This window comes from Medicago truncatula, chromosome 6 (assembly GCF_003473485.1).
Source record: "Medicago truncatula cultivar Jemalong A17 chromosome 6, MtrunA17r5.0-ANR, whole genome shotgun sequence".
In the NCBI taxonomy this organism is placed as follows: Eukaryota; Viridiplantae; Streptophyta; class Magnoliopsida; order Fabales; family Fabaceae; genus Medicago; species Medicago truncatula.
In genome coordinates this window covers 37142815-37169341 of record NC_053047.1, presented here as the reverse complement: position 1 = coordinate 37169341, position 26527 = coordinate 37142815, and the positions used below count along the sequence as shown (strand labels likewise).

General features: G+C 33.2%; 2 protein-coding genes across 4 annotated transcripts; one reads left to right on the top strand and one right to left on the bottom strand.

The window, feature by feature from the left end:
• Window positions 1-1681: 1681 nt before the first annotated feature.
• On the bottom strand, window positions 1682-5750 carry LOC11417284 (TMV resistance protein N). Its single transcript, XM_003620078.4, has 5 exons — window positions 5124-5750; window positions 3812-4928; window positions 3405-3710; window positions 2532-3308; window positions 1682-2431 (listed from the first exon to the last, which is right to left on the bottom strand). Exons 1-5 carry the CDS (start codon window positions 5723-5725, stop codon window positions 1946-1948), a joined length of 3288 nt encoding a protein of 1095 aa, XP_003620126.4. The 5' UTR covers window positions 5726-5750; the 3' UTR covers window positions 1682-1945.
• Window positions 5751-15151: 9401 nt separating this feature from the next.
• On the top strand, window positions 15152-20093 carry LOC11422247 (CDT1-like protein a, chloroplastic). 3 transcript variants are annotated; one of them, XM_039826582.1, is made up of 9 exons: window positions 15152-15284; window positions 15373-15577; window positions 15698-15817; window positions 16398-16623; window positions 17317-18030; window positions 18938-19139; window positions 19223-19313; window positions 19593-19709; window positions 19832-20093. In XM_039826582.1, exons 2-8 carry the CDS (start codon window positions 15408-15410, stop codon window positions 19663-19665), a joined length of 1596 nt encoding a protein of 531 aa, XP_039682516.1. In that variant the 5' UTR covers window positions 15152-15284; window positions 15373-15407; the 3' UTR covers window positions 19666-19709; window positions 19832-20093. The 3 variants fall into 3 exon arrangements, with proteins under 3 accessions (XP_039682516.1, XP_024641683.1, XP_013452871.1); XM_024785915.2 differs by having other exon boundaries at window positions 19593-19872; XM_013597417.3 differs by having other exon boundaries at window positions 15212-15577; window positions 19593-19872.
• Window positions 20094-26527: the final 6434 nt, after the last annotated feature.

Here is a 26527-nt window from a genome sequence, read left to right as displayed (position 1 = left end):
GAAATACAGAGAAATCTCATGGGATGGCTGTAGCTGCTTTGCAAGCAGCAGATGAATATTTCAAAGAAAGCAAAAAGTTGTGTGAGGCATTCAACACTGCTCCTCCATTGTCAAGGTTATCTATTATCTGTTCTCAAAATAGACCTATGTGATTGTGCATGTAAAAGTACTATCGTACTATTCTTGTTATAAAATACTTTGGTTTACGATGAATTTAGTTTCTTGTTAAACAAGGGTGTTTTAGGAAAAATTGGAGTCTAGCTGGTTAAAACAAAAGCTCATTTTGGATTGATAATATCAGCTTTAAGCCAGTGTTGATCCTTGTTCTTGTATAGTTAATAATTTATGTCCATATGGTAGAGTATACACATATCTGTCATATTAAGTAGTACTTTTGCATATAGAAAATGAAGTATGTTCTACAAGAATTCCATGGTTAATGATATAACTATTCTTTTTTTGGTCTTAACCCTTCGATTCCCAAGAAAAGGGCTGTAGTAATCACTATTTACAATTCTAGCTTATTAATCTAGCGATTTTCACATTTGTGTTCTGTTTTGCACAAAAATAAACTATGGTCCACAAAATTTTGTACTCTCTTGTTTTGATTAATCCTGTGAAGCATGTTGTATTTGGCATCCTTGTGATCATGAGTTTCTTCTAGTCTTTTGTAATTTTGAAAATTTGGTCCATGTCTCACCCCTCGAAGCAAATTGATTTTGCTCTCACTATAGGTAATTTGAGTGAAAACTGGTAATTATTCTCGAATCTCCGATTGACTTTTGAGGATCATAATGAGGATGTTGTATGTATGTAACTATAGTTGTAGGTGCATGAAGACACATATTTCAAGAGCTTGTGACATAATAAGAATTTTATATGCCAAAAACTATGGTAATAGAGCTCTCAATTTCGAATTTTCTGAGAAATAGAGAGGATCTTTATTCCACTTCTGCAAGAGTCTGTAACATCTTCAGAAGACATTTATCGATCATGATTCATTGAGCCTGTAATGCCGGTCTCGTGCTGTATTATGGCCCATCTAACTTGCAGTCATGATGCAGAAATCCACCACTTTGGGGGACCATGAAATATCTTTCTGAAAAAAATTCCCAAGGATACTTCAAGCAAGGTGCGAATAAACCGCGATCTGTACACCCACGAAAGGTAAATTTTCCAGAGTTCATGACTAATCTGGTTTCCTATTTGCAATCTGATGATCATTCTTGTAGTACATGAAAAAGAAAAGGACTAACGTAAGCAATACTGCTGTATTTTACGACAGGATCATGGAGACAGCTCCAACTTTGCCTGAATTTTCCTTGGCATTGAAACCAGATGAATATCAACTTCCACCAGTGGGACTCTTCTTGGAGAACTGAGAACATAAAATTGACACAAACTCATTCTAACCATCTCAATGGTGACAAATGATCAAATACTAGGAATTTGCAAATCTTATGAAAATGTTGACTTTCTTGAAAGGTGCAAGTCAAAGAAGGGTGTTTTTTTTTTCTTCCCATTCTAGTCAATAGGAAAAAATAAATTAGGTTTTTTGTTTAGTCTTTCCATTCAAGTTTTTTATTGTACTTTAATATATTAATTTGTTTTCTCTTGATCCACATAATTCAAAGATACCTTGAAAGTAGAACTTCCATTGGCTTTAATGAAAATTTGACACTCAAGGAAAAGGAAAGGGGATCCTTCTCAATATATACCAATAAATAAAGTCAGTTACATCATTCATTTAATATACAGAATTTTTGCAAGTGGTTGTGTGTAAAATTGACCTGTGCATTGGGGTGAAACAAGTATAATACAAGCACAAAGTGTGTGGAAAAAAAAACCTATGTATTTTCACCAAGAGTTGGTTTTGTGGTTGAATGGAATATTCAGAATGTTGATCATCATCTTCATCATCATCACCATCAACTATTTTTCTCTTTTACAAGGAAGGATCAGTGAATTGAATATCCTCCAAGCTACTTTTGTGATTGAGTACATTGATTCCGCTTTTTATACGAATTGATTTCATCTTTGAACCTGCATACCTAACCTCTGCATGGAGCCATTCATTTTTTAAAACATTTCCATCTTTGTCCAGTATAGATTTGAGACTCTTGTCATGCAGTTGCAAATCAAACACATGCCTATGGTACTGCTTTACCTCGAGATTGCAAAATCCGTATTCATAGCCATTGATGAACAGTTGGACATTCAATGGAATGAGTTCATTATAGTGGCCTTGGTTATGTGTTGAGTCTGCGTCGTTACCCCACATTGATTTACAAACAACGAAGAGGGTTATGGTGGGGAGCTTGTTACGAAACCAAAAAGATATTGATGGCCCCCTATTTTGGTGCTCAAACCACTCTGGAAACCTTGTACTTCTTGTAAAAATAAACTCAGCACCTCCATACTCATGTAGTTCCTATCGGCCATTAATAATTTACAAGTTCAATTTAGGAAGACAAATTACACTATACTATGAAATATGTAGTAATATTAACACACAAAAAAGAAATCAAAACCTGATTCAGTAGCATGCGTCTAGACATGGATGTCAAAGATTTGCAGTGCAATGCGGACAAACGTTTTAATTTTGGAGGAACCCCTTGAATTTCTCGAAGATACTTGCAACTGTTGACATTAAGCAAACTTAAAAGACAACATTGTTCAAGACATTTCGGAAGAACTGTGAAATTGTTCCATGACAGATCTAAATGTTCCACATTAGCAAACCATGTTAGAATTATTGGAAGAAAATCATCTGACGGGTTACATTTTGGGAGTCCAAGTATTCGTACATCTGAAGGCACTATGGAGCTCAGTTCAGCATTTTGTTTTGGAAATAGACAACCTGAAGCATCAGTCAATAATTTTGGCATCGTGAGAATGCTACTTTGTAGAATTTGCTTTCCATCTCCCCATAGTCGTAACTTTTCAAGCCGAGTGAGATTTTGAAATGAAAATGGCAATTCTTTTATGGAAGTTCCCACACAAAACATGTCAGTTATATTCTCCATCTTTCCTAATATTTCTGGAAATCTCTCAAGACTATTACAATATGAAAGCCCCAATGCTTCTAGAGATGTCAACTTTAAGGGTGGAAAACTCTTTAGATTGCTGCAACCATAAGCATCCAATATTTTCAGCTTATTAAGGAATCCAATAGAATCATGAATTGTGACTAAATTCTCACATTTTCGAAATGAAAATTCCACTAAATTTTTGAGACCAGATACGTCCAATATCTGTGTTAGACATTCAGAGTTGTCTAAATTTAACTTTTTCAAATGTACAAACCTCTGCAAAAAAAATGGAAAAGAAAAAAGTGATTAATCCATAAGTGATGTGTATTGGTATATACTACATAATGAGGAAAATGGAATTACTATCTCTACCTTTTTTAATGAGCTAGACAACTCAAATGATGTAAAGCCATTTCCAGGTAGCTTGCATATAGAAAGTTTCTTTGGACAAAAATCATGTGGCAAATACTGTGAAGGATATCCAGGCCATTCCAAGACTCTTAAACTGTTTGGAAGTTGTTCAGGAGCTCTAGAAAAGCGACCATTTTCTATAATAAGTGTTTTGAGGTTTTTCATCTTCTTCAATTCATCTCCTTTCCATTCTACCTCTTCCTCCATCTCCTCTTCCTCCTCAAATAATGGGAATTTCAAATATATAATTTCAATTTGACTTGTTCCCTATGAAAAATTGTAACATAAACATTAATAATCAAAGTAGATAAACCAAGGTTAAAGATAGAAATTAAAACCAAACCATCCATGTATAAAATCTTACTCACCGAATTTTCTTCTAAGACTTGAACTATATCTTCATAGAACCACAACCTACTACGCTTTCCAGGCTCTTTCGGTGATTCTTGTCGTACAATTTCTTTACCCATGTCTTCTATCAAGTCATGTAATGTCACAACAGCATCCGTACCCAAATGAATAATCTGTATGAGAGTTTTTTCGACCAACACTCCAATATGATATTCTATGCTTTGACCATGATGAGCACAAAGAATATCTTTGACCTCTCCCAAATCATACCCTTTGAAGCAACAAGCAATGTCGAGAAAAACACCTTGTTCATCTTCCTCCAAAGCATCAAAACTTATTTTAAGTATATTTTGGATCTCTTTATTAGGAATCCTTTCATATCTATCTAATATAGATTTCCATTCTTCTATATTCTTTCCAAACAACGCGGGACCTACTAATTCTAAAACCAACGGAAGGCCAGAAGCATAAGCTATTGCACGGTCTAAAATGTCATCATATCTTGAATCACCTATACTATCTTTAAAAGCTTTCCACCTAAATAATTCAAGGGATTCTATCCTATTTAGCGCATCTACTTGATATTTTCTATGAATCCCATGACTTGTTAGCAAATGTTGGTCTCGAGTGGTAATGATCACTATGCTGCCAGGACCAAACCAATCAAGTCCTCCCGCCATAACTTGCAATTGCCTCATGTTGTCAACGTCGTCAAGAATCAAAAGTACTTTCTTTCGTCCTAGCCTTTGCTTTATTATTGGAATTCCTTCGTTAACATCTCCTAGCTTAGTGTCCAATTCAACTGTTTTGGAAAGAAGCTTCTGTTGGAGATGTTCTAAGCCATGTTTAGCTGAACTTTCTCTCAAGTCATGAAGAAAACACAAGCATTCAAATTTATCACCAATCATATTATAAATTGCTCGAGCAAGTGTTGTTTTACCCAATCCGCCAATTCCATAAATCCCCACCATCTGGACTCGATCGTCAAATTTTGTATCTAAAAGATACGACTTTACTTTTAGCAATCGATATTCGATTCCAACAGGGTAATCCGCAACATGAAGAGGGACACGCTCAGTCTTGTTGGAAACTTCTTTGACTATCTTCACAATAAACTCGTATTCATATTCATTCCTGCTCGATGAGATAAGTTTGACTAGATGTTTAATAATTGTATTTATGTATTGATAATTATATTTTTATTTTTTGAGGTGTGATAATTATATTTGTTACAATTTAAAATTATTTCACGTCACAACATGTGTCGTAGCAGCTGCAACAGTTTAAAATATGATAAGAAAAAACAAGAGTAGAATCAAGAGTGGGTACCCAAGTTTGAAATGATATCCAGCCAAGTTAGCAACTTGATTAAGAGCCATCTTCCATTTTTGGAGCTTCTCTTTGTTATTTTTGAACCTCTCTTCAAGATCAGTCATTCCTTTACCATAACTCCCAGTCTGATGTCGCACATGAGAAGGATCCACATCATAGAAAATAGGCAAAACGAGACGACCCTTCCTCTTGACACACTCAACTATATGCACAAGTTCATCTAAGCAAAACGAAGAAGAAGCATAATTGGTAGAGAAAATAGGAATGGCTATCCTAGATTCTTGAATTGCCTTCACAAGTGAGGGTGTGATTTCGTCCCCTCTTTGAAGCTCTTTGTCATCAATGAAGGTGCGAATTTTCTTGTCAGTTAGAGCTTTGTAGAGATTGCCGGTAAAACCAAAGCGAGTATCTGCACCTGTGAAACTGAGGAAGACATCATAGGTGAAATTACAAGAGAAATAAGAGGAAGGTGATTGCATAGCTATGGGAGTTGAGAAGAATAGTGATGAGGTTTTTGTTAAATGAAACAATAACATAAATGAAAACAGTAACAGAAAGAAACTTTTACAAATGGTATTGCAGTTGACCCGGTGTGACATTCCTTTATATTTCCTATACGGTCCCACTATTTTGACATGAAACTGCCGGCCATAAAGAAAAGAACAAGAATTGTATTATTTGAACAACTTATAATATAACAATAGATTTATAAAAAAAAATAAGCATTGACACGAAAACTAAACTAATAGAAAGATAGAGTAAAAATATAGTAAATATAAGAGATAAAGTTATTAAAAAAATAATTATACAAATATAACTTGTTCGAAGAAAAAAACCTATAGGATATATGACACATAACCGTCCCGTTATTTATGATGGGGATTGGGTAGTTGATTAGAATTGAGGAAAAAGAGAGATTCTGAATTAAAATCCAAAAATATATATTAATCTAATCAATTGTCATTAAGTCACTACAGCCACTGCTTCAGTTCTAGTTAATGGAAGTCCTACATATGAGTTTCCTCTTAAGAGGGGTCTGCGTCAAGAGATCATCTCTCTCCTTTTCTTTTCCTTCTGGTCGCTGAGGGATTGAATGAAATGATGACGTTCGATGGTTGCAAATAATTTATTCATTGGTTACGGGGTCGGTATTAGAAGCTCAGCGGTGGTCTCCCACCTCCAGTTTGCTGATGACACGTTGTTACTCGGTGAGAAAAGTTGGGCCAATGTGCGTGCCTTGCAAGCGGTTCTGTCTTTATTTGTGGTGATGTCTGGATTGAAAGTGAATTTCCATAAAAGTTTATTGGTCGGTGTTAATATTTCAGAGTCTTGGTTGAATGAGGCGGAATCTATTATGAATTGTAAGGTGGGCAAAGTGACGTTTCTGTATTTAGGCCTCTCTATTGGAGGCAAACCTCGGAGATTGTCGTTTTGGGAGCCTATTGTGGATACCGTAAAATCTAGATTGTCGGGTCGGAAAAGTTGTTTCCTCTCTTTCGGAGGTCGTTTAGTTCTTCTCAAGTTTGTTATGATTTCTCTGCATGTCTTCGCTCTTTCCTTTTTCAAAGCTCCGTCAGGTTTCCACTAGTGTTGATGACACAGAGGACCTTATCTGGCATAAGCAGGTACCCTTGAAGTTCTATATTCTTGCTTGGCAATTGTTGCGAGATAGGTTGCCGACAAAAACCAACTTACTGGACCGTGGCATCATCTCAGCCGAGGCTAGTATGTCTGTTGCGGGGTGTGGACATGCTGAGTCTGCATCTCATTTGTTTTTGCATTGTGATATTTTTGGATCCTTGTGGCAGCATGTCAGATCTTGGTTTGGTGTTTCAGGATCATTTTCTAAAGTTTACTCATTTTCTAGGTGGTTCGAAGGCGAGACGCTCTTTTCTTCAACTTTTATGGCTTCTTTGCATTTGGTTAGTTTGGAATGAACATAATAACAAGTTATTCAATAATATCCAAACTCCCATCATAGATCTTATGGAAAAAATTAAGTATAATTCTTAATGGTGATTGAAGACTAATAATGTCACTTTTGTATATGGCTCTCAGAAATGGTGGTCGGTCCCATTGTTATGCTTGGGTATCGGCTGACCGTAATTTTTGTACCTATATAACTGACTGGTTGTATTTTGGAGTGACCCTTTTGATACACCTTATGCTAATAAGGTTCCACTCTTGTTGTTAATATATTCCATTTTTGATTCTTCAAAAAAAAAAAAACTAAATGATATTTTGAAATAAAAATTTAAAAAATATAATAATTTAAATGATTAATAAATTCTCGTGAAAATAACTCGGTTGATAAGGATATTGAATTATATATTTATTTGAGTTACATGTTAAGGTCAGAAGCATAAGCTATTGCACGGTCTAAAATGGGCTCCGTCTCCGGTACATGAGCTTCATGGCTCTTGTATCATACATGGCTCCCATTTTCAATTATTTTTTTGTGCAAAATGAATTTCAGCCTTTGGATGCTAGTGAATGGATGGAATGTAAAGGTTATGTGGACCATAATGTGTGAGTATTTAAACATTAATGCTGAGTTTTTAAAAATGCAATGGAATGTGGATTAGCTTTAATAAAGGGTGTTTTTGCCATTTTTTCAATAAATATTTGTAAACATTCAATAATATTAACAATTATTTAAATATTTTTTAAATAATTATCGAAATGTTACGTGACCAAGAGCAACGCGTCTTTTACTAGTAAATGGATAAAGATAAAATGAAATTTAATTTTAAAGAGGTTTGATGAAAATTATCAAACTCCATTATAATGTATTAGCAATTGTAACCAAGAAATCAAATTCCATTAAAATTCTTCCAAACGGTTGCTAGGTTTGTTACATTTATTAAGACAATGCCAAAAACACCATTTATTAAAGCTAATCTATATTCCATTGCAATTTTAAAAACTCAGCATTAATGTTTAAATATTCACACATTATGGGCGACATAACCTTTACATCTCATCCATTTACCAGCATCCGAAGGCTTAAATACATTTTGCACAAATTTTTTTTTTTGAAAATTCACGTACAAGAGACGGCACCTCTAAAATGCCACCATAGCTTGAATCAACTATACTATTTTTTAAAAGCTTTCCACCTAAATAATTTAAGGGATTTTTTCCTGTTTGGTAAGACCAGAAAATTAACTTATAGCTCATAGCTTATAGCTTATAAGCTCGTTTGACAAAAAAAGCTCTGTTTGATAACATTTTTTCACCATGAGCTAATAGCTTATTTTGCGAGCTTATAAGTTATTTTTCAAAAGCTATTCAAAGTAGCGTTTGAGCTTATAGCTTATAGCTTCTCACTTTTAATTCCGGTTTTACCCTTATTATTTTACCCTTATTATTCTAACTAAATTCCATTTTTTACTCTTAATCATTTATTATATTATAAAGTAAAATACATATGTTTTAAATATGAATGCTATTTTTTTTTTATGAATGAAAGATCCTTTTTTTTTCTCAATAGAAAAATAATTTTTTTTTACCGTTACGTTTAAGTTTTTTTCGTTACAGTTATTACTTTTTTTTGTGTGACTATTTCAATATTTAATGTCACATTTTTTTTTTTGCGAAATGACACGTTATTTTTGTGTGATATATCAGTAGAGAATAAGAACAAGGACAATAATTTTCTACAACAAAAAAAATTAGAACATTATGTTTACCTTCACTATATATATAAACTATATTTTATTTATTGTTACGTTTAAACTTTTTTACACTTTATATCTAATTTTTTTAGGCAAATGAAAATAAATATAAATTAACATTTAGGAACTAAAAATTAATTTAATAATATTAAATTAATAATTTTTAATTTTTAAATACTTTAAACATTAATTGATATAAACTTTATTATGAATTAAAAATGTCCTTTTATGTAATTTTACATCTATCAGCTAATCAAACCGCTAATTTTACCTAACACTTCAAGTAACATCAGCTATCAGTCAATAGCTATAAGCTATCAGCTAGCTTATCAATCATCCGCTATTTTTACCAAAGAGAGCCTTGATATTTTCTATATGATTACTATGCTGCAAGGACCAAACCAATCAAGTCAATAATGTTGGTCTCGGTAGCAAAAAATAAATAAATTGAAAATAATATCCAAACTAGTCTCTATCATTGAAAATTGTTGTTAACACTTAAAAGAAGGCTGAAAACACATGTAAAAGATGCAAATGCCTACTCGGTAATTAATTATCGCCGGTTAATACCATCAGTAGTAACTACCTAAGTTAACTGTCAATGCGTCCTGCACATATGCAGAAACTGCAGAATAGAACCATCAGTTTCATTTTTCGTAGTAACTACCTAAGTTAACTGCCAATGCGTCCTGCACATATGTAGAAACTGCATAACAGAAGCATCAATTTCATTTTTCTCTCAAATTCTCTCCAATTCCATTTTCACAAAAATCAACTCAATTATCTCCATAAAAACACAAGTAAGTAGTATTAATCATTTGTAATCATAATGTTAGTTTGTGCAGGTTTTTTTGGGCAGTTTGTATGTGGTTAGGGTTGATCTAGGAATTGACATTTTGATAAATGTATGTGTAATTTATGAATTTAGAAATGAATGTAGTTACTGTAATTGATGTTTAAATTAAGTAGAATGTGATTTTGAATGGTGTCAAATTAAAACAATGATATTAAGTTATATTTTGCACTAAAACTATTTCTTAAAATGCCTAAATGTGATTGAATTGATTATTTAGTTAGTTTATGATGTTATAGATGACTGTAGTTGCTAGGAATGATGTTTGGATTATGTTTAAGTGCAATGTGGTTTTGAATGGTGTTTATATTATGTTGTGAATGTTGTTTAGATTGTGTTGTAAATTGTGTTTAGATTTTATCCTAATTTTCTTTGTTCAATGATGCTGATTTTTTAAAACTATGTGTAGATATGTCTGATCATGATTAGGGGCAGCAAATTGACCCATCTAAGTTGATATCTGGTAGGGTTGCCATGATTGTTAGCGTTAGGTGGGCAAGGGTAAAGACGCATATCCCAAAGAGGGGAAGAGGCCGAAGGTCGAATCTAAATGATGGTGAAGGCAGTTCTCAGGCTACACAGTCACAAGTGGATGACCCGACCCAGTACCTAAATTATCAGGATCAAGTACACGATACCACAGATGGTGGTTATGACAACCAGCAGTTTTTGGATGGTGACGATGTTCAGCAGGGCGAGGATGTTGTGCCTCAACTAGACGAGGATGACCTTGCATCTCAGGCAGCATCAAAGCAGTTACCTGATCAACCTCCCTTTCCTGGAGGACCTCTCAATATATCTCTATTGTCATCTTATGCTTTGCATGTTGCATTGCCACTGTGGTATAATGCAAATAATGTAAGTGTTATTTATTTTTTTTGGTACAAAAGAGGGCAAAAGTCCATATAAGTGTTATTTTTAATTGTATTAAATTATTCTTTGCGTAATTTTTTATATGTGATACTAAAAAAATATTATATGAACATATGTAGTTGTATGTTATTTTTTATTATTTTTTTCAATAATTGTTTGGGTAAATTTAAATTACGCTTGTCAAATAATTAGTGATGGTTTTTGGATCCGGTAAGAGCGAGCGGATTATATGATTTGATTTATACAGGCTACAATAATATAAAGTTTATTTTTTCTTGCAATATATATTTTCCATAGCCACAATCAAAAGTATTGAATTATAAGTCTAATTGGTAGAGAATCCAAGCACCCACCATTTGTTTTTTTTAATTAACATCCGGTTCTTACTGGAAATGAGCTCTAGTAATTAGGAGTTCTACCAAAAAGTAATGTAAATTTGATTTTGTAAAAAAAAAAAGTAATGTAAATTTAACAAAAAATTATCCAAATCAAAAATCAAACTTAGATTTATTTAAATGATTCATCATTTGATGAAACTCATTGACTACTTGGTTCAAACACCTATTATTTTGATCACAGCCTATTAATAATTGTTACATTTGTTTCTAAAATATTTTCAGAAATGCCTATAAAATTTAACTGGATTTATTTATATGGAAAAAATTCATTGTAAGTAGATAACAATTAATCTCACTACCAAAAAAAAAGATAACAATTAATCTCACCGTAAAACTATCACTTTGAATGTTACCACACTATCCATGATTGTGTATTCTTCCACAAATATCAGTAATTATTTTTGTCCTATGTACCATTGTCATGTGTTGTTGACGACTTGAGTTGTTACTACTTACTATACGAGTATACGGCCAGAAATAGGAAAACAAAGCCATTTAAATAGATTATATCTGGAACAGTCATCGCCGGTTTCACGAGTGGCTTAATTGGTTGGATTGATCAATTTGAACCCCACTTTCGCATCCTCGGTTCGAAACTGGCGAGAGGGAGAAAGAGAGAGTATATTTGATTTAATAAGGTATTTTAAAATACCTTTCTTTTTATTTTTTATTTTTGGACTGGATCTTATGTAAATATAGACTGTATTGTTTTTTTGTTTTGTTATAATGAAATCCTAACTTTCCTTTAAAAAAAAAAAACCAAACTTAAAGAAAAAGCATAATATTTTATGAACTTAAATATGAAAATAGTCCCTGCAACATTTTGGTTTTAGTCTCGGTAAAAACATTTTTTTGATTTTAGTCCAAGCAAATATAAAAAATTTGGTTTTGGTCATTGGTATTTTGTTTTAGTCCTTGTAAAATTGGATCATATTGGATTTGGTCCTTGTAATATGTAGAATATTTTATTTTAGTCCCTCAAAATGAGGACTAAAATGAATATTATAGGGACCAATTTCAATATGAAATGATTTTACAAGGATTAAAACAAAATACCAAGGACCAAAACCAAATATTCTATATTTGCAGGGACTAAAACCAAAAAAATATTTTTATAGGGACTAAAACCAAAACGCCAGATATTTGCAGGGACCATTTCCATATTTAAGCCTATTTTATGTTAATGCAAATTAACTTCATCATGACATTGTGATCGAGTAAGTTGGATTATATTATGGTTCCTATGAGTATAGCTAACTTGGTAAACATCTATATAAGAATTAGAGTTTGAATTCTGGATTTTCGATTTATTCATTTTAGCGAGTGAATATCTTAGCACTATGCTACTTAAACAAAACAAAAACAATTCTATTGTATTTGTGTTCCTATGACCACGACTCAATTGATATAGACATTACAATATGTAGGGATTGATGTTCAAACATAAAGTTATCCATTTATTCGTCTTAAAGAGTGAAATTATAGCCTCTAAACTACTTAAAAAATATATATATATATATATATATATATATATATATATATATATATATATATATATATATCTTAAATCTTCTATTCTTAGAAGAAATAAGTCCAAATATTTTCAAAGTTTGATTTAAAATTAGTAAATTTTGAACAATATTTATTAGATTTAAACCCAAGTTTAGATATAAATGTTTTTTTTTTTTTTAATATGATGATGAATGCTTCATTCTTATTCATATCCTAAATTTTATCTGAATTATTTACTTTTGACTGTAGTTATTTAGCAGAAGTTGAGTTTGACGATGATCAATAAGTATATGCATCCGTAATTAACATCTTAGCAAATCAATTAATAATGTTAGGGCATCCACGTTGGAGAGATTCATTTGCGGGTGCTTAAGTGGATCCCATTCGAACGAGTTAGGTTTCCATTTATGTTCTTTATTTCTTCTATTTAGAGAGATAAAAGACACAAAGAATTTTTTTTAAAAATAAAATAATTAATGATTATGGAGCTCCACCCATATATTTTTTGTGTCTATCTCTTTTTAAATTGCATACCCCAATTATTTTGCTAAATGGAGAGGATTTTGCTCCCACGCGGACACATAACTCATTTATAATTTTTTAAATTGTACTCCCTCCGTCCCAAATTGTATGACGTTTTGGGCAGTTCACGCATATTAAGAAATGCAATTAATATTGTATGGAAAAGAGATATTATGAATTGTTTTACAAAATTGTCCTTAATAAATAACATGGGAAAAATAAATGAAAGAATTGAAAGAAGAGAGAGTAATAAATAATTAAGGTTATAATAGAAAAAGTAAGATTAATGTTGCATTGATATTCTAAAGCGACATATAATTTGGGACAATTTTTGTTCTCTAAAGCGACATACAATTTGGGACGGAGGGAGTAGTACATAATAAACACTTAATCTCTTCAACTTAACACCTCACATAAATTTATTAAATAAAATCAACTAATAACTTTATATCTTCTATCAATAACTCTATATCTCAAATAAAAAAATCATTATATTTCAATAGTTTGATATTAAATTGGTGTCGGACCCTAGGAGAAGGTGGTGCTTAAAGAAACACTTATTCCCTATAAGCATTCATCATATTATCTCTCAAATGGGGTGCCTATTTGGTACCATAACTTATGTAGCCAAAACTGTCACATTGGAAATGGTCTTGGAGGAGGTCGTTCTGTTTCACGGTGTCTTCCTTCCTCGTCGTTCACGGTGGTGGCAACTGGAGCTCGTGCTTTTTGATTTGCTTGTCAGTCACATATCGTTGGTGGGCTAAAATTTGGGTCTGTTAGATCTAGATCGGTTCTTTGCTAGTAAGACTTCATGATCCAACATGTTTTCTGCGATTCGACCACAGTGATGCTGGAGTTGTTGCAGATGGGTTTTCTGGTTCGTTGTTGTTGTGTCCGACTTTTGATTCATTGATTATTTTCAAAGTTGTTGAGCCCTGCAGGTATCACAGTTGGTTCTGCTGACACGCGACGGTCTTGTTGTGATATGTGATTTCAGACGATGGGCTATAAATAGCCGTAAATTGATTGGTGGTGATTCGGTTTTGTACGCCACCGCAATCTCACAATTGTGTTTGGTGTTGTCGGTGTCTGTCGTTTGGTCATGCCTTTGATTTCTCTGATTATTATCAAGAGTCGTTGAGTTATGCATGTTCCAAAGATATGGTGACACATCGATGTTGTTTGAATATCCATCACGATCATTGTGATTGACTTCTGACTGCTTTGGAATAGTCATTTGTACGATCGACACTTGACACGAAAGAGTCGGTGTTGCTTGTTGGCTCGTTGTAGGGAGTTGTTAGTTCATGGATTATTTCGTGTTGATGATTAGTTCATACACAAGATAGTTGACCTTTGTTTATTTATGATTAATCTTTGGAGGTTGGATCATATACGTGACTTAAAATGTTTGTAATGCCAGTTTGAATTGTCTTGCACATTTATGTGTTTTTATTGGGTTAAGTGTATGCCCTCCAATTTTTTCTGCATTTTTTTAATTATATATGAACACTTGACATTAGATTAGAGTATAGTTGAGAAATCACATATTCTTTTTCTTGATAATTTTATTATGCTCTAACCTAATAAAAAAAACATTACTTAATAATTAAATTATGAGCACTACTTTTATCGGATGATGTTTTTTATAATGTTCTTAACCTCTCTAAATAAAATCAATCTAAAACAAATATTGACTTAACAACGGAAATCAAGACTATATTTATAAATTTTTTGTAAGGATGAAAACATATCATTAACAAAAATTACCCCCTCCAAATGTGCTGATGCGTTGGCGAATATGACATGTGATGAAGGTTATTATTTGATGTTATATGAGCATTGTCTTGCTCAATTTATTTATTATTTTTAGCTGACTTTATCGGTATTTCGACTGCGCAATTTGTTAAGCGGTAGTTCTCTCTTTTTCTGGGCTAAGGCTCTCTTTTTATCCAAAAGAAAAAAGAAAATTACCCCCTCCAATTCTTTTTTCGATCCAGTAGTCTAGTGGCTAGAGCTTCCATAATTTAATTGTGGATAGTTGGATGTTCGAGGTTCGAACCTCAACACATTCATATAATATACAATATCCTTACTAACTATACTAAATTCACGGAAGAGTTACTCCCTCCAATTCTATATAAAAATAAAAAAAAGTTAAATCAACGAAAATTGACTTGTATTATTCAAAATTTCAATCTAATAAATTGCCTATTTGTAGACTCTGCTCTTGGCTATAAAATCCCATAGAACATAGATATTTCGAATACACAAATTTTCCCTCGTCTACCTATCAACCTCATCTAGGGTTTCAACTCAGGTAACCGCTCTTTCTCAAAACCACAATTTCCTTCAACCTCTTCTTCAATTTCAATTCTCAAACTCATTATTTCAATCCCTTTACACAGTTTTTCTGCATCATTCTCAATTTTGTTGCTGAAGAATGGATCCAAAACCATGTGATAAATCAGTGAAAAATTCTTCAGATTTCATGTCTGAGAAGAAGATTCTCCACTCAGTTGATAAATCAATTGCATGCCCCACCCCAGAGAAGAAGACTGAACCATTATTAGCCACCAATTTAAAAGATTCAAATACCCAGCTTCCAGAAAAGTATGAACCCTAATTAAATTCAACATTTTTTCCAATTTTTATAGTAAAAATTTGATTTTTGATTTTTTTTTGAATGTTTAGTAAAAAAAAAAATGTAATTTTTGATTTTTTTTGATACAGGTACAAGAATATTGGTGATTTGTTTAGTGATATGAGTTGCGCACTTAGATTGTTGCATCTGCGTAAAAAGTCTCCAACTTTTCAAAATATTTGCAACAAGGTTGAAGTTCTTGCTAAGAGGTAATTCTTTTGTTTCCCTCTAATTAAAATAATATGTATATGTATGTCTATGAAATACTGTCACAGACAAAACACTGACACTGACATGTTGACACCAATAATTATTTGAAAAAATGACATAATCAAATGTAATCATATTTGTCGGACACCGGACACACCTTCAATTAGAAGTATTGGTGCTACAAATTACAAGTTGTATGTGTGTTTGGGTTTGTGTATAAGTGGGTCAGATTTGTCAAGTAGTGCATATAGCGGCACTATGCCGTAGTAGAATTTTAACAAACTGCTTTTGTGCAGTGATATGCGATTTAGTAAAAAGTGTTGTCAAATAGTGTAATGAACTTTGAACAAACTGCTATTTTCTGAGATCCGTGTTTGACTTCATTGAAGCTCGCCAAATGTAGTCAAAGTTTAATGCTATGGCACTGTAGTGTAGTGAACTTTGAACAAACTGCCATTTCTGAGATCCGTGTTTGACTTCATTGAAGCTCACCATATGTAGTTAAAGTTTAGACTGTAGAGGATCCATTTCCTTTGACTGATTGATTAAGGAAGTGACTGTAGTGTGTTTTATTTTCAGAAACTTCTCTTATGCTCATCTAGCACAGATGAAGTATATACTTCCCAAAGGTATAGAAATTGAAAAGGTGGTTGTTGTGGATAAGAAGAGCTTGTGTATGAAGCCGGATTTGAAGATAACCTTGGTATTTGACGTTGTAGAAGATCATTCCGAACAGTCTGCTGATTTGGCTCTTATTCGATATTTTAATTCCAAGCTGATTAATTTCTTTAATCTGCATCCTGAGGTAACAAAATAACATTTTGTCCCCCAAAAATCGTATAAAACAAAACATTACTCAATGCCATAAAAAAATTGTCCTGTGTTGTTCTGCCTTGTGTTGTACTGTTCTATCTTGTACTGTTCTGTCCAGTACTTACTGTTTTGCAAACCAAACACACCCCAAGATTACTACTGTTGTGGTGGCATTTAGGTTTTCATTCTCTGCAAAGTACTCTGTGCTGTGATTTGTGATTCCATATGGTAGGTAGATGGAAGCATGTTAGAACTAGTTGAATATGTATTAATCATAATAATAAGGTGTTGTATGATATTTTGTTGAAAATATATTGGATCATTGATGATTACATAAGCATGTTATACTTGGTTGAAAATTTATTAATGATAATAATAAGGTTTGTATGATATTTAGTTGAAAATACATTGATGATTATGTAAGAATGTTATACTTGGTTGAAAATGTATTGATGATAATAAAAAATTATTATATGAGATTTAGTTGAATTGAAAATGTTGTTGATGATTATGATTTATGAGATTTTTTGGCTACTGGTTATGCTTACCTTTTTTTTTTTTTTTTTGAAAGAAGGTTATGCTTACCTTTTGACAACTGCTTTTCTTTGGGTATGTAAAAGAATTTATCTCGTCACTTTAATTTTGATTTTAATTTTTTGTTTTTGCTTTTTGTTGTGGATATCAGGTGACTGATATTCCAGAGGCCGCACTACCAGAGCCCTTTAGCCAAAGACCTTATAACTTGATTTTCAAAGATGGAACTGTAAATTTGTCAAAAGAACTTTCATCAACTTCCAATGAAATTGAACTGTCACTGAACAACTTACATCTGAGTCCATCTTTTAAAAGACACTTTTCTCAGAAGAATGTTGCTAACGAGACTGAGCTAGTTCAGAGCTTTTCATCATCTGAAAACTCTATGTCATCCCATGAATCTGACTGGCTGGATAACCAAGAAAGTGAAAGCACATGGCAGAAAGAATGTACACCATTGTCTGATTGTGTGAGTAATAATGTAGAAAGAGGCAAGCAGAAGGAATCACAGTCCATGTGTATTCAACAAAATGTTATTAATACACCAGTACATAAGATCTACCATCCACATTCTGTTAGCCGCATTGAAAGCCCTGATTTGAAAATTGTTTCTTGTACGGATAGTTTGTTGACACACACTCCTGCACAGTCAGCACCTGAGAGATTGTTGCTCGGTTCTGATGTTAAGCTTCAGAAAATGACTGCCCAAAAGTCTGGGTCGTGTTTTAAGCCTGCAAAGAGAGTGCTCGACTTTACACTCACCGAAGGCAGCGATGCTTTCGACAGTAGAGTAGACATGTCTAAACCTAGCAGAGGATGTTCTGAGGACTTCAAATCTTTTGATTCTGTTTCCCCGCCTCAGGAGGTATGCGCCTGCTATCTAGTTTTTGTTTTAATTTTCGATTCATCCCTAAAATCATACTTTGATATTCACTTATTATTCTATTTTGTACCTTTCAATTTATCCTTGATGGAGAGCTTGCAAAGAAAGCAATTTATTTTCCTGACATTTAGTAGTTCATGTTAAATTCTAACTAGTGAGTGGGATACTCATCATATATTCATGCATGAAAAAAGAGGAGCCTCAGAGATTGTTATAAGATAATAATGAACATACTGGGTGAGAAACATGTCGAAGATTTTGTGTATGGTTGTCAGCAATGGTGGTTGAACCCGTTGTCTTGTTTGGGTATCGGCTAACTGGTGTACTTGTAATTATTTGATTGACAGATTGTATTTTGAGTGGTCTTTTTAGTACGCTCTGTGCTAAAGAGGTGACTCAGTCTGTGTTAATATATACCATTTTTGCTTCTTCAAAAAAATTAAGAGTGAAACATCGAGGATGGTTATACAAAAATGGTTAAGTTTTTATTTATAACACACTTATTATATCGTAGTTTAGTCAATTTCTTAGATTGGCTGTGTCAAATAGTAGAGATGGTTTATATTTTTAGAATACTCCTCTCTTTCTAGATTGACGACTAGAAAGGGATTTACTAACTACACTTCATTCATTTTGTATTTTCTTACTTTACTATTCTCCCATGTTCTTGCTCCATTCAAATCTCTTGTTTATTCACAGTTCACAAGTATATGCTTTTGGTCTTTGTTTATAATTGTTCATACTTTTGAATATTCTTGATATCTAATATCCCTTACTTCCGCACTTTGGATCTGATCAACATTTATCTTCCTTAATTTTTTTTACTGTAAAAGCAATTTTTTCTTTCTTGAAAGGAATTGATTTCTTGTTAATTGGTTTCTCGATGCAGGTAGATGAGAACCTTAGTCATTCTTTTCAGAAAATCAACGTAGATCAACACTGTTTGGTTGCATCGGATAACAATCCTTCATCATTGGTGGAACTGGTTAATGTGATTGATTCTATATTTGACTCTGTCAAAAGAACTTCAATGACAAAAGAGGAGCTCTTGCAAAAGATAATGATGAACTGTTTAGATTTTGTTAAGATTAGTATGTTCTAATTCTATTTATTATAATGTACATGTTTTCTTGGTAATAAACATTCTGGCTAACTAATCTTGTCCTCTCAATAGGAGAAGCTGAAGAACAGATTGAGATTTTGGAAAAGACTGTGCCAGACTGGCTTTGCAAAAAGGTGGTTTCTTCTGGAGACACTATGTACTGGTTGGTCTCTTTCTTTTTTTCACTGATGAAACCTTAGTTCTTTTAGAGTATCAGTCTCTTTTAGGGAAGTGAAAATTTTAGTCCAACTTAAAACATGAAATTCCAGCCTTCTTTGGGCTATAAGAAAACAATTTTACATATATCATGGATATAATGGAATAGCAGAACTTTAGATGTTATTGGTAGCCAAAATCCCTTGGCGTTGACTTCAAACTAGTTATTTATTAATTCTCTTTGTGTTCTTAAGCTTGTAGTTTATAAAACCTATTATATTTGCAGTGTCAAGAATGCGTTAGATTTGGACTCAGTTCGATCGAGGCTTCTCAGCAATGTCAACAAAGGAGATGAGTGAAAGGCTTTTGTTGAATGATATAAATTGTTGCTCTGCATTGCTTGGTTAATTGTTGGTTGGATTTTTGCACTTATTGTTTTAGTTACAACAACCAGCTATAGTTAATATTGTTTTAGGATGACCCTTAAATAATATGGATATTAATGCCAATTCCAATTCTGGTTAGGCCAATAATGAAGGAGTTATTGTCAACTTGAATGGTTCAAATGCGTCAAATAAGGAAGGTAGGAAGTAATGACAGTCACGCTACTACTTTTAATGCGGGAACCAGCCATATGACTCGTATGATTGCAGATAGTTGCTCAATAGACCTTTTAATGTAGCCTCCAGTTGAATCATAATAACTTTTGATCGATTGTTTTTGTGTGTAGTAAAATTTGATCGACTCTTAATTCGATTAACTTAAATTTGTTTGTGTTTTTGAATAATTTTGAAGGGTATTCTGAGCAACCATCTTGATTACGTCCATTGTGGTTGATTTACTATATTAGTCCCCAATTTTCAACATTTAGGCGTCTTTCAATTGCTGAAAATATAGTTGTGTGAACTAAACAATTTTTTTTCCTTTTCTTTTTATCTATCTGATTTAGAAATTGTTCAATAGACAGGATAAAAATGGATAATGTGACCAAACAAAAACAAGAATTCATGTGATTGTTTAGAAACAATAATGGTAACACCCGCAATTTATGTATCTGCATAAAAATATGATTATTTAATTGACCAAATGATTGATTTAATTCACAGTTTCATATGAAAAAATAGGTATCTGAAAGTGTAATGATATTTAAACAATTATTTGATGATAAATGTTGTTATACTTTGTTTCTCTCTCTTGTTATTAGACTAAAACAACATAGAAAGAAAAGAAAAAAAGGGTGAGATGAAGTAAGAAAATAACAAAAGTATGATCGAACATTATCATAAAAATTGTCCTAAAATGATAATTTTAATATCATCTCTAAACATTTTTGTTTAATCTATAGGCTTTAATATGTGTTTCGTCCCTGCAATTAGGGCTCATTTAAAAATTGGTCCTTGTAATCGCTAATCCTGGCAAACTACCCTCCCAAAGTTTAATCATTTAAAATTTGGTCCCTGAGCCCAGTTAATCACTGCCACGTCACTGATTAGCTGACGTTTATCCTTCCTCAACCTAATTCAAGGTACACAGTTCTTTTCTTCCTTCTTTATTATTGATGATATACTATAATTTGTATCTAGTGATCCATGGCTAAATACTAAAACGTTTATCAGTTCATTGATTATGTACCTACAATGAAATTCTCTCACAACATTTCTGATCACTCATTATTTATTTATTTATCGTAATGACAATGGCATGGCCTACATTATTCTCTATGTAGATGACATTATCCCAACTGCTTCATCCAATTCTTCATGAGTATATTATTTCAAAGCTGAGTTCTGAAGAATAGATTATTGAACGTGCATGAATGTCCTGATGTAAGCCATCTCCAACACTGATGGATACCAAATCCAAATTCAGTGGGTCCTCGGGCAATCCCTATTGTGATCCAACATATTATCATAGTCTTGCAGGTGCATTACAATACTTGACATTTACAAAATCAAATATATCATATACACATCAACAAGTGTGCCTCGTTATACATAATCCCAAAATCAACACATGTCTGCCTTAGAACATGTCATTTGTTACATTCATGGTACTGTTAAATTTGACCTCCAGATGTATTCTTTCTCCATCAACAAGCTCGTATCTAACACAAACTAATTGGGATGGATGTCCAAACACAAGAAGATCTACATATGGGTACTACGTATATCTTAGTGGCAATTTGATCCCTTGGTTCACAAAACGTCAACATACCTTGTCCCGATCGAGTGCAGAGGGAAAATACCGAGGAGTAACTAATATAGTGTCTGAATCATGCTGTATTTGAAATCTACTCTTAGAACTACATTGCAATGTTACAAAAGCAACTTTAGTCTATTGTGACAACATCTGCGCGTGTACCTATCCGACAATCCAGTTCAACATCAAGGCACCAAATGTAACATCCCGTTTTCCCAACTTAAAAATTTCAAACATATAATCAGAGTAAATCATCACATAAACGGGATGTAACACTTCTTAAATCATAAAACAGATAATTAACTAATTATCCTCATCAACATAATAGCAGCGGAATTAAATTCAACGTCATAAAAAGTCTTGGCACGCAGGCCTCATCAAAACATCTCTTAAGTTCAGTTAAACAACTTATTCATAAGTCAAATACGCAAAGGAAAGAGAAATAGCCACTAAAGATCCCCTCCCGTTACGTATCAGAGCAACCTAAGACTCTGTGAGGAATAAATCACTCACGACAGCAACACCAGCAACCTACTCTTGATTACCTGCAAGTTACTCATACGAAGAGCAACATTTTCCAAGCAGAAGGGGTGAGATTTCACAAAACAATAATATTAAGCATATAATTCAACAATTATATTTAACAACATAAAACATCTTATTATTCATCATAGATAATAATATATCATAATTCACTTCGTTAACAATTCATATAAGTAATTCACAACTTCACATCTTATCATCATCGACTCGACAAATGCAACTATGCAACTTAGACCTCTTATATGCATGTGGTACCAATACAGGGCATCAAGCCCCCATCGCTATTTGAGTATTAATATACTTCCAAGGCATCAAGCTCACATCGCTAATTGAGCTAAAGCTCCAACGTGTTGAGTACAAAGCTCCAGGGCATCAAGCCTCCAACAATGAAATGCTAATGCATGGACTCGACCTCTTAAACATCTTAATTCGACAACCTCTTATATAATCCAATAATTTGGAAACATCATCATCTTCAAAAACTTAGACCGACTCATGCAGCTTAGTTAAATAACAATTAGCAACATAGGCAGTATGCAAACCATCATGATATAATAATATCGAATGTAAATCAACAACTCAAATATCAAACATAAGTCATGTAATGTATATACAATTATATAACATTATAAGCAACATTAATTCATATGCATCAGTCTTACTGGAACATTAACAGCAAGGTAAACAACTTAGTTTCTAAACTCTAAGATCAACTCACATCAACTCGTGCGACAAAGATCGCATTAACCTAAACAAGGCATTCTGTAACACAAGTACTCGCGAGGCGAGAGCCTCTGCTCGCCATGGCGAGTTCAGGTCAGATTCTCAAAAGTTTCATTCTAAGTCTTTCCAGGTTCAATCTCATTCTACATTCTTTTCTAATCATTATTAGACATGTTCAGGCACTCAAAAGCATCTAAGGATCAACTCAAAAGTTAAAATCACGAAATCTTACATGCTCTCTGGTCAAGCTCGCTAGGCGAGTTCATCTGTTCGCTATGGCGAGCTGTGACGTGCAACTCGCGAGGCGGGAAAGGTTGCTCACGTGGCGAGCGATGAAGTTCATCACTCGCTGTGGCGAGGATCATGGCTCGGGAGGCGAGCGATGAATGTCGTTACGGGAAGAAGTGCAGTTTTTTTTATTTATAAAAATCACTAACTCTCATGGTTTTAAGCCTAATTTCGATTCTAGAATTCATCATAAACATTATCTAAGGTCTAGGGACAATTTCTACATCATTCTAACAACTTTTCACCGTTTAATCATCAATTCTACCAATTTGACCTAGTTTCCAAATCCTCTTAAATTCATCCTAGTTCATGTTAAATGTAACCGTTGATTCACAGACTTAATATAATTGAAAAGTTAGTCTCACCCTTACCTTAACAATGAAAATCGCAGCTCTCTAGGTGCTTCTCCCTTCTCTTGGCTTTTTCTCCCTTTTCTCCAAAATTGATCGTACGTTCAACTGTTTTCTCTAAACTAGGTTTCCCTATTTATATCTCCTCCAACTATCTTATCTTATTTCTCTTTCTCCCCCAAAACTCTCTAAAATCTTAAAACAACCCCTAAACTCAATATTTATTTTATTTTCAAATCTTATTTTATTAAACAATAAAATAAGTCACAACTCCTCATAAAATCATATAAAACCATCTCAATCATATAAACATCTTAAATCACACATATATCATATAAATATAATATAAACTCATCTAAATAACTTCTAGACTCATTTAAATAATTAAATAATTCGAAACGGGCGTTACACCAAACACATTGAAATGGATATACACTTTGTGTGGGAAGAAGTTGCTCGCGGTCAGGTGCATGTATTACATGTTCCTTCTCGTTATCAACTTGTTGATATCTTCACGAAGGGGCTTGCACTACAACTCTTTGATGACTTTAGGGATAATCGCAACATTCGTTTACATCCAGTTTCGACTACAGAGATGTATTAGACTATATAAATATAGAAAGAATATTATTAGAGTTTATTGTAAATAATTACTCATTAGTTTGTTGAGAATTATTAGAAATACTCATTAGTTGTTGAGAATCATCAGAGACACACATAATGTATAGAGTAAATTACACTCCCCTCCTCTCAAAGATGCTTAAATTACACTTCACTCTTCTCTTATGTTAAAATATACACATCACTCCCCTCTTATTAAAAATATATTAGAAAACATTTCACTCCTCTCCCTTAAGAGAAGCTTGAATTATATCCCCCCTTCTTATGTTAAAATCTACACTCTACTCCCTCAATAATAATTTTTTTATTTCTAATAGTCTAGCAAAAAAATAATAATCTAATACACTTCGAAAAAATAGTATTGCGGCCTATTTTAATATAATCAAAATTTGAATACATATTTTTCGCTATTTTTTTTATTCACAATTTCATTAGCATATAGTTTAAACCCTATTATAAAAAAGGAAACAACCCAAAATAAAATTAAAATATGCAAAAAATTACTAAAGACAAAAAAGTATGGTTATTTAAAATTTAATTTTATAATTGTTCAAAAAAATCAATTTTATAATTGTTCAAAAAAGTATTTTTTTATAATTTTATAATTGTTCAAAAAGTATGGTTTTTTATAATTGTTAAAAAAAGAAGTTAATTTTATACCCTAAATTATAAAATTAATAGCAAAATATTTAAATTTAATTATCATTGACATTTAAATTATAAAGAAATGAGTTTATTTTTCTTAAACGGTGGTTCAAAATTAATATATATCATAAAAATATTTATTTATGTTAAAATAGATTAAAGTGTAGTGCATATTTAATTATTAAGAGAGGAAGTTGTAATTCAAGCATCTTATAGGGGATGAGAGTATAAATTTTACTTTTCAAGGGAGGAGGATGTATATTTTAACATATGAGGGGAGGGGGTATAATTTAAGCATCTTTAAGAAGAGGAGAATGTGATTTACTCTAATGTATACATAGCAACCATATCAATGAGAAAGGACGGCCAATATTCATCCCTCTATCATACTTCTTCTATCAATAAATTTAGAATTCTACTCTTTGAAGAGATTTCTCATTTTCACATTGGGATGGACCATACGTTGTTTTTTTTTGGTTACATGGTTAAAGAAAGAAAAAATAGACAAACAAAAATAGACAAGAAGAAACAAGGCTAGCGCCTTAGGAAAACAACTCCTAGCTCATCCATCCTAAGCAGAGGCAGCAGGTTCTCTGGAGGTGAAGAGTGGATAGACAACTCGTCATCATTCGAAGCTCGAAGCTTGGCCAGAAAGTCGGCACACTGATTGCCTTCTCTGAGTGAATGCCGAAGGGAGAAATTTCTAGTACTCATGATGTCTTTGATGTTTTGGATAAGAACAGAATAGACATGAAAATGATTTAAATCATCTTTGATGAGGTTGACAACAAGAAGAGAATCTGAATAGCTCGAAACTAATCGCCAACTTTAAACCATGGTAGAGAGCTGTCAGCTCCGCAAACAATATGTCGTGAGTGTGGCTGATGGAACCCGAATAACCCGCTATGTATGTGCCCTGCGTTGTTGCGAAAGATAGCTCCAAACCCTGTGCGAATGGGATCACTGTTGCAGCTGCCGTCAACAGTCAAAATAGTGCAATGAAAGTTGTTATTATTCCAGCGAATCATCCTAGGAAGGGTAGCAGCGCCGGCAGCTTTGCAGAAAGCAGTGTTGATGGAATCTGCCAAATTAAAAATATTATTACTGAGATGAAATTCTGACATAGTAACATTTTCGAGACACATGTTGTTCCGGTGCCGCCAAATCCACCATAAACCAGCAAGAAAAACCGTTGAGCGCGAGCAGATGGTTTCCTCCCTCAACCAATCAGACACCGAATTAATTAGAGGAGAAGAAAATATGAGAAGAGAAACCAATTCCTTTCCAAATAACAACAGAAAAATTACAATCCCTTAGACAGTGAAATAAAGTTTCTTCATGGACACCGCATCTAGAGCAAGTTGCCGAGTTTGCCATGTTTCGGTGATGAAGTAAGGCTAAAGTGGGGACAACATTATGACAGGCCAACCAAATCAAGAATTTGAATTTTTCAGGGACTTTTAATCTCCAAATCCAGCTCCATGAATCAGTATTTTGGTTATCAGAATCGTGGTGAGAGATTAACCAATTGTATCCGCTTTTAGTAGAGTAAATGCCATTTATGTGGTGGGGCCAAATGTAAGCATCCATGAGTGACGGATTGAAACTTAACCGAATGTTGTTGATGGCTTCTGCTATAGCTGTGGGGGAGGATGGTGTAGAGAGACTGAGAGTGTTGTCCATCATTTGTGATAACATCATGAACAGTGAGGTGAATATCATGAATGTCCACAAATGGTATCTGGGTGCCAAGAGCACCAAGAGTGCTCCAATTGCTGTACCAAAAAGAAGAATTATCTGAACCTGCTCTCCAAATATAACCGGTTTTTAGGACATTTTTAGCACGAGTTAT